The sequence below is a fragment of the Anser anser genome (assembly GCF_964211835.1).
Source record: "Anser anser genome assembly, chromosome: W".
In the NCBI taxonomy this organism is placed as follows: domain Eukaryota; kingdom Metazoa; phylum Chordata; class Aves; order Anseriformes; family Anatidae; genus Anser; species Anser anser.
The window spans coordinates 12,437,876-12,447,682 of NC_139731.1; the positions used below are offsets into that span (position 1 = coordinate 12,437,876).

Consider the following 9,807-nt stretch of genomic DNA (forward strand, 5'->3'; position numbering starts at 1 on the left):
ATTACAACTGCTATCAAATTGGCTGCTTATCTATTTGGAAACACACACATACAAGAGAGAGATACAAGAACTACCATTCTTTACACTGAGAACACGGCTACAAACTGAACTGAAAAGAACAGCTTCCTATCATGTTCACCGCTGTTCCTGTCAATTGTACTTAATTAAATGAGAAAGCCATCCAATTACAAACAGACAAAATGAGTAATCTGCATCATTCTGAGCACATGCAGACCTCACACAAGGAGATATGATGTACTTTATGAAGAAATTATGTAGTACTCATTCAAAACTCATGTAATAGTTATAAGAGGAAAAAATGGGAGAAAAAATATGGTACAACCTTATATTCAGCTAGAAGCAGCATAGGCACAAAGACTAAAATACTTCTTTTCCAGGATTTGCAGAGAATGAAGTCACATCAAAGTTCCACTTAAATAGACAGGCACACCAAATCAAAGATGTCACTACGTGAAGGCTCAACAACTTCTAAAGACTCTATGGATAGGCTTAAGCCCATCACAACTTAGTTTGTGATATATTTGTAATACCTATTACCAGCAAATAAGCTTAACTTAAACCTTGCAACCAATTTTATTATTAGAATTACATTTTAAAAAGCCTTTCATCGAGGCCATTTTAAACTGTCATTCGCATTAAGAAATTTTACAGACTAATAGAGAGAGAGATTATGTGAAAGCACTTACCAAACTGATTAAGGACTGAAGACTGAGTAATGGATGGTTTTAGACCCCAAGACGATGTAGTACTTGTGATAGTGGTGGTAGAGCTGCTATTGTTTTGTTGAGAGGTAAATTGACCCAAACCTGGAGATTCCAATTGGTCCAAGATTTGGGATCCAGTACAGTTTGCCACTTTAGAGGATCCAAGTTCTCCAAAGGCAGAAAAAAGAACTGCAGACTACCAAAAGACAAGGAGAAAAAAAGGAACAGAAGAATAAAGACTTAATAAATCACTTGAAAATAATCATAAGATCGGTGCCTACAGCTGCTATTTGGCAACAACTGAAACCTCTTCAGCCCTAGATTACTAATAAATGACAAATGAAAAATTCAGATGTAGCATATTGCCAGATCATCTTGTTATCACTAATAAACTTTTACCACTGATTGCAACAGTGATTTTCTTGAATCCACACATCCCAAAAACATTTAATTACTAATAGCTGAACAGATTTTCAAAGAATACAAGTGCCCAATTTTAACTCTCATAATCATTAAACAAGGGAAGCCTTTTTCATCACTCCAGAAAACTCAGAAACAGTCATGTTTCCACAAAAAGCAGTTAGATACGTGCTTAGAAATGTCACATAGTTTTCTGGCATAGAACTCTTCACCACAAACAAATGATTCAATCCTAAATCAGCATGCAGTAAACACACCTGCTCCCCATGCAAAAATTAATACAAGTAACTTCATGTAAACCAAGAAACAATTGCCTAGGAAAAAAAAAAAACAACAACAACAGAAAAAAAGGTTTTTGTGTATGTGTGAGAGAGGCTATTCTTAATCCCATTTCTTCAGCATTTGGGACACAAATTTTACTAATACTGAAACATTTCATGAAATGACCAGTACTGGAAAAGCTGTTTAACGTGAAGTATTTCTTCATGAAGAGCACTCAAAGAATAAGATAATTTTACCAGACTCTGAGGAGAATAGGAATTTACAGCACTGGAACTGCCAGTTCCTGATGCCATCTGGGTGCTGTGCTGAGAATTTGTGAAGACTAGGGCTTGGCCAAAGGTCTGCTGCTGGGGAGTCTCAAATGAGTTGCCTTCTGTCTCTTGAGTGGAAGTCACAGGCTTTTGAAGCAATGTTACCAAATCAACGCTGTAAGAAAAGTAAAGTTTGGCTAGAATAAACATGATGATTTGGCTGTGCTGAAACTGAAGAAAGCAGTAACAATATTAGATAAAGCTGCCACACCAGCAATAGAACTAATACTGATCAATAGCTTTTAAGAATATTGCTTGTCTGCCACAGAAACTCTATACACAAAGAGGAAGAATAGAGGAAGAAAAATCCTGCTAGCTGACACCTTCCACTACAGTTACAATCAAAATCATCTTTGCACTCTTTCTGAAAAGATCAACTTTTGTAACATCACATATCACATAAATAACCTATATGATCACTATAATCAAGTAACTGAAGACAAGTTATAAAAGATACGTCACATTTGAGTGGATCCTACCTGCTAGCCTATTATATATATCTCAATTATCCACATTGTACATCACACTATCCCTCTAAAAACAGGCAGGGATCAAAGTTCTACCCTCTGTACACGATGGGTTTGACGACAGTCAAGAATCAAGTCACAAATACAGCAAGCGAGTGAACATGTGGTGACATGGAAGTCCTAAGAACAGCAGAAATAAATGTTTCTCAGACAGCAGCCACATATCCAAAATTACACTACCACAAATACCTAAGCACAATGAGAAACATGCTTTCTTACACTTAACATGGCTTGTTAATATCTAGCAGAGGTTTATGCAAGGAAATAAAGCATTCAGACAATATAAGATACCAGAATTTTTGGAGAAGTTTTCCTAAACACACTGCAGGCTTGGGCTGAAGAGTTGCTCCCAGTGCTTTCATCACTAGATTTCTTAATGCCCAAACTTTTCTTCTGGCAAGTAAAAAATTACCAGAACTTAATGTGATGAACTAAAATATTTTCTAACATAATTTGGGGGGCATCCACTGGAAGAATATTTACATCAGAGCAACGAATGTCTTAGCATATCATGTTTAAGAAGCAAAGGAATATGAGTTCCAGAAGAACTGACACCGTGCCTCCTCCAGGTTATAACCATGTTACATGGAAAGTTTTGCTGCAGTGTGGAGTTCAGCAGTACAGCTGTACCAGGATATTTGGGACCGTTAGGCCATCTAGTTTTCAGATCTCATGGTATCTGACTGCTGACATGCTCTTCTCTGACCTGAGGAAATGTTAACTAATGCAGGCGACAGATCTGTACCACCACCTGCCAGGCACTTGGTGAAGATGAAGGCAACCACAGCAAGGCTGCAACTGCTGTATTTTTCACACTCTGATCTCCCAATCATGAGTAAAGGCAAGTAATCATGATGCTTATCAGCAATTTCAGCTTCTTGCTAATGCAAGCTTTTCTGTTAACATATTTGTCAAATGCTGCGTTCTGAGCACTTTTTGACTCCTCGGGGCAGGATTTCTGTTTCCTGGACAAAGCCAGTGCCTCCTTTTCAACAGCACAAAACTTCCCAGCTATCTTCATTCTTGCCTGTAACTAGTCTTTGTGCAGAAGACAGTCTTCTCAGTATTATCCTCATGGATTTGGTAAGTTTGGCTACACATCCATAGTCCAAAACCAGGATTATAGGTAATACAGGAACCCACAGAACAAACTATTTGCAAGCAAGGTTAAGCTGCTTTCAAAACTGTAAAAGCCAATCTCTGACCAGGGCCATCCTCATGTTTCATCCAACATCTGCTTTAATATGTGCAAGATAACATTGCTTCACCAGCAGAAGCTTTTTAAGATATAGGGGAAATGGGGAAGAGCTTACCTTTGCCCAGGAGTCACATGATTCTCAGCTGGAACAGAGGAAGCAGTAAAGACTTTTGTTTCAGAAAGCTGAAAAAGAAAAAAAGTATTCATACAAATGTTCTTGCACCTCACTGCTGCAATATCTGAAGAAGTTCCATCTTGGTCACGTACTGCCAGATAAACGTAAATGCCAAACTACTTCTACAACCAGTTACGCTGCAGCTGTGCTTAAAAAGACAAAAAAACATAGTGAAACTTCAGCAAAGTCTTTACCACAGAATCAAGTACCGATTTAATTAGTGCTTGGAAATTTGATCTACTGAACACACAGAATGATATACCACAGTACCTACGCTAGTTTGGGCAATAATAACTGAAAAATATTCCAGTAGAAACTAATTAATGTGACAGTATATTATCAGCATAAAGATAACTTTTGTGGACACAATTTAGGATGCCATAGAGCAGCTCCAATAAATCCCGCTGCAGAAGTCTAAGGCACTCACTGTTCCCCTTTACTCACTTCACCTCTCCCTTTGTTTTACATGTCAGCTCATGCCACCAGCAGAGGCAGGTTTGCACCCAGGTGTACACCAGGAACTAGCATTCAAGGTTCCTTCTTGGCATTTTTGCTAGGGAAAGCAATAACATCCTAAACTCTTTGCTCTGCAAGCATGAGTTTGAAAACAATAATAAAGGAAGAGGCATGTAGATGTTTGTACTAGTACAACCAGTCAGTCCATCCACAGCAGAAGCCTGTAGTGTTTACACCATTCTGTTACAATAGATACTTGCACACATAGGAGGAAAAGGAGAGGGGGGCTGGCTGGTTGGTTTGGGGAGTGGGGAGGGCAAAGGGGGTGATTATTTTTTATAGCTTTCCTTTTAAAAATAGCTACACAGCTACAACTTTGTAGGGCTAATTCGCTTCTGTTGACCGGAATACTTATAACCAGAATAGGTTTTAAGCCAATACAGGTTGGGTTCAACAAGATAAAAAATACACATATAATGGTCATATTTTAAATTAAGGGTGATTTTCTGCCAATTTTACTACTGTGGTGTAACTTTGCATTCTGAATAGCTCGGTTATTCTTTACTTGAACAGTTACAAAGGATCCCTTTAGAATGGGACATCTGACTACAGCTCTTGCAGGAAATTACGCCTTTTTAATTGCATACGCTGCTAGCGGCCCAGTTTAAAACCACATCACGGATACCAGCCAATTTCACCTGCCATCCCATGGGCAGCTCTGCTGAACACACACATCCATCCATGCATGTGTTCAACTTATTGGGCTTCTGTGAATCGCTGCTGATTTAAGCTGTCTGGAGCTGAGTGGGAAGTGATAGCTCCCACTCCGAGGCAAAGTTCATTTTTTTCTCATACACTGCTACAACTCCCTTACTTACACCATAGTGGGTCATGAAAAACTGAAACTCACCACAGTTCCTCCATTTCCCTCCCTTCCATTGCTGCCAAGACAAAGTATTTTAATCCCATCTTTTTGGAACACTTCTCAGCTCTGTCCTGTGCATCATGCTGAAAGCAACTCAATGGACTGATCAAAGCTTACAAGGAATCAACTCATTACGTGATTAAAAAGTCTCTTCCTTTATTGTTCAGCCCTTTCTCAACTGCACGTGTTATTTTAGAACACCTTGTACTGTACTTTTTTGTAGCATTATGAGATTCCTGCATTATACAGCATAAGGAGGTCAACTAATAGCAGAGCGGCAGCTCTGATCTGCAATCCCTTGGTTAAATATTAAGTTCTTTGTAATGTCAACAGTTTCTTCTGCCCACACAACACAGGATAAGACCAACTGTGGCAAAACCACTGATGAATCCTGAAAACTAAGCAAATCGAGAAGCCCGAGGACGTTTGTGACAGCCTAAAAGTATGCTCCAAGTATGAGAGAGGAAACAGTCTCCTCAAGTAAACCAGCATGCAAAATAATTCCCAAGTCTTCAGCTACCAGCTCTGCTACATTTAAATTTACACTTGCACCCTGTCCCAGCAAACTGCCACAAACTTAAATCAAGCAACTAATTCTAAAGTCTGGGGAATAATGGCATTTATCCAAACACATACTTTGTGCAGCAGCTAACAAGCTTATTTGGTTACACAGATGTATTTAGTATTTCTTAGAGGTAGCATTACCGTCTTCTGACAAAGTCATTTATGCTCACCATATACCACATTCGCAAATTTTTCACTGAGGCACTGGCAATTTCCCAGAACCAAATGAACAGTCACAAACCATTTGCATGTGGCAGCTTCACAGGGGTATTTCCTCCATCTGCAGTGAAATAAATGCCTGTGCTTTTCAGTCCTTGTTCTTATTATAAAATTGTTCTCCAATCACCAAGCAGATAACACATTTAACAACTAGTTAGCTCCTCCTATAGCCAGTTAATGTGCAAGGGAACAGGAAAATATATTTGAGCATTTACGGTACCTCAAAATTTGTCTGGTCCTTCACTGTCCGTGTTCTAAATGTCCCTTCAAAAAAATACGGCCTCCTATTTTCACTGCAAATAGTTTCCACCCTATTAAACATCACGCTGACAACCTACTGTACTCATTACTTCATCAAAGATAAATACCAGACAGGACTATCAGATCACAAAAATCTAATCCTACTCAGATCAAGCAACATTAAATTTCACTCACCTGTTCAAATACTGACCTTGCAACATATCTGACTAAAGAACAAAAATTTAAACACAAGTATTCTTCAGAAAAGCACCTGGTCTTTATCAGCAGACAGCATATACATCAGCTTCCTTGATCATTTCAATCATTAGTCACACTGCTAGACTTGTTTAATTACACATTTAAATGCGTGGCTCCATTTTCCAGACACAGGTTCATATTATGCCTTTCTGCTAGATTAGGAACTGAACGCATATGCTAATCCAGCAGCCCTTTTCATATTCAGTAAACTATGCCAAAGAAATTGAAAATCTCACTCTAGCACCTCTTCTATCAGTTAATACTTTTCAACTATTTTCCCCAGTCAAAAAGTTATTTGCCTACAGGCAAAAAGACTACAGTACCTTTTTTTTTTTTTTTTTTTGCCACAGCATCAGCCCTTTAGGAAACCATGCTGAGCTGCTCTTTTTGCATCATGCATTAAAACACTAAAATATTTTCAGTTGCTGCTTTCCAGAAAACAGTCCCTTGTTCTGGAGATACGCCTTGCATTCTTTATTCCTATTTAAGGAAAAAAAAGGCTGAGGGGTAGCATTTGGTTATATTAAAACATTTTTCATCTGAACAAGTCATATCTAGCAGCGATCAAGATTTCTCTGCATGACTGGTTTACTTTTATTACCCAATAATTTTTCGGTTTCCCAAACATTTTATTCAGCAGTGATTTTATTTTTTACTTCCAAAGCATTGATAAAGACACTAGATTGCATCTGGCCTAGGAATGGATTGCTTTGTAGCCCTCTCAGAAGTACCCACGTTCAGTAAGGATCCTCCTGCAAAAGGCTATTTACCAAAATTTACAAGACAGATCACAATCTACTTAGTGTGGTTTTTGGTATCATGAAATTATTTTTAAAAGACAACAAAAGATATAAAATGAAATCTCTTACATGGACATACTTTATCTTCACACTTAAACATAATCTTGGTCTTTAAGTAAATTAAAAGTTATTTGGACTTATTTTCCATAAAGCAACACTGAATTGCACAAACTGTATCCTGTACTTCCCTTTTTTCTTTTTTGACTCAGATTAATCAATTTTCCCTTTATTTTTCTCCAGGCACATTCTGGGCTAATTTGCCTGCAGTTTTCCATTTCATTCTTTCTGAGCATCAACACATGAATAACTTTCTCCTAGGTTACAGGGATTCTTCCAGCTTTCCATAATTAATGAAAATTAACAACAGGCTAGAGGTCGTACCAGTCCTAAACAGAGTAGAGAAACAAGGCCAGACATTTTCACTATCCTTAGCTTTCCTCTAGCATCTACTGCAGAAACAGAGGACGGCTTTATAGAAACAAACAAAAAAGCAGCATTTGATGGCAGTAACCAATACAGAGAACCTAGGACTAGGTCATATTTTAGAGTTCTTTTAATTTTCTCAAAAGACATGGCCTCCTTATTGGGTAAGGACAGTTTTGTATCTGTTACGTGACCTATTAACACATCCCTGAGGATAACACCAACGTGCCTCCCTACAGGAAGCAAAAGGGATGGCTTCTGAAACAAGCTTACTCTTCAAAAACTAATCTTGAGATGATAGATGTTTCTATAAAAATGAAAAACTTCTTAAACACTAAGGTTTTCTCTCCCTATTTCTTGCTATCTCATTTGTTTTCTGAACTGCTTAATCTTTATTATGATACTGAAAACTTAAAATCACAAATAAACAATAAATATGTCAAATATTTTGCAGACATGAAGACGTGTCTCTTGCCTGATAAAGAAAAAAGATTGTTCCAGTACTTTAGACAACACATCATGATGAAGCAACAGGAATGAAGCAATTAAGTGTCATCTTCAGCACACTACTAGCTCCTCTTTTAATATTCTCAATATGAAGAGGACTGACTGGAATAATTATGCACATTTCAAGCAAAAAGCATCAATGATGGGTCTAAACTTGATAGTAAGCTTCAGCACTTCAACATAAAATCTAGTGATAATATGGCTTGACATCCCTACATAATATTAGGGGGAAGTATGCAGATACCACACCATCATTAAGCAGTAAAGAACTATAATTCACTAATACTTAATTTGGGACAAAACTTAACATTTTATTATCCATATATAGGCCACCCAGCAAAATAAAGATATTTCTTAATTCAATTGGATTTAAAATTAAGCTTTTCTAAATATATGCTCTTAAATGGGAATTACAGCAAGAAACATCACTGCATACATACAAGAAAGAATTAGAGCACTGAGGTTTTGAAAACAATGTAAAGACTGAAAAAGGTAAATAATGAACGCTGTCTATCTAGGAAGGGACACTTACATCTTCGTTCCAGTCTTCTGCTGTCCATTCTTCTATTGAATTTTTCCATGCTCCTATTACAATTTGGGGAAGGAAAGAAAACAGTTACCAGCTAAAAATACGTCGTATTTCAACCCTTCTGCATTATAAGCAATTCTGTTTTGATTATTAGTAAAACAACGTGAGGAGATGGTGGCTTAGAAACAAGGGCAACCCTAGGAAATTGGTCTGCAGATTTGAGCTTCTGAGAAGTGTTTTTTTAGCTTTGGTCTATGATTTCAGGAGTTTCTTAGCCACTGTGGTACCAGACATAATTTACACAAAGGCATGTCTGCAACCAGTGATTAATATCAAACATTATCAAGAACTTCCTCCTATACCCACCCCCATGACAGGGAGGGGTTGCTTAGCCCCTCCACGGGATCTCCCAGCTCCGTAAAAAATTCATACAACTAAAACACCTGCTCTGACATCCGTAATCCAACTTTCAACGTACTCAAACTCAAGACCCAAGCTATGCTTCTGGAGGCTCCTTTCCAACCTGTTAACCCTCTCCTCAGGGCAGAGGGACCCAAATCCCTTCTCCTCCCAGAAGGATTTGATCTTAAAACATAGATAATTGATATCATGGCAGCAGAAGAGTCAATAAGCTTCCACCGTAGCTGCAAAACATTTCTTCCCATCACTTGCAGCACAATTTGGCAAACACCAGAGCACAGCACCCAGTCCATAGCATGCAGCAAAGGTAAAACTCCAGGAAACGACCCTACAGATTTAAAAACCTGATCCCTTGCCTAGGAAACAGCAGACCCAGACATGCAAGAGCAAAAGGACTGCAGGCCTTGCCCACCAGCATAAGCACAGGGAAGGGTAACCCAGCAACAACCTGAGCTGCCATCTGAACTACAAAACCACAAGCCAAGAAAATGCCAGCATTTGAAGTTCCTGGTACCATCACCTTTGATCAAGCACAAAAGCAAAAGAACTACGACTGGAATCCCATCCTTTTGCTGAACCAGAAACCCCCTCGAGACACATCAGAAACAAAAGCCCCCTAAAGACAGCACCAAATCCCAGTTGTACTGACAGGATCACTAAATTAGTGCTGCCTTCCGTACTCTTTTAGAAAGCAGCAGCCAAGCCAGAGCAGGGCTGAATGGCACTAATCTAAGTGATCTAGGCCAACCACAGAGAGATTACACACAGGGCGAGAAGGGAGGGATTTTATACCTTGGAATCCAAAATTATTTGGCAAGTCCTGAGCAA

At 38.6% G+C, this 9,807-nt stretch overlaps 1 protein-coding gene across 2 annotated transcripts in view; it reads right to left on the reverse strand.

Moving 5' to 3' along the window:
* Positions 1-9,807, reverse strand: part of LOC310888745 (ubiquitin-associated protein 2-like) — a 128,594-nt gene that overhangs the window by 30,746 nt on the left and 88,041 nt on the right. For both annotated transcript variants that reach the window (XM_083815758.1, XM_083815757.1), the window contains exons 9-12: positions 8,563-8,615; positions 3,579-3,646; positions 1,664-1,853; positions 708-921 (exon numbers count right to left, since the gene is read on the reverse strand). In XM_083815758.1, the coding sequence (XP_083671884.1) occupies positions 708-921; positions 1,664-1,853; positions 3,579-3,646; positions 8,563-8,615 (525 nt within the window). The remainder of the gene's footprint in view (positions 1-707; positions 922-1,663; positions 1,854-3,578; positions 3,647-8,562; positions 8,616-9,807) is intronic.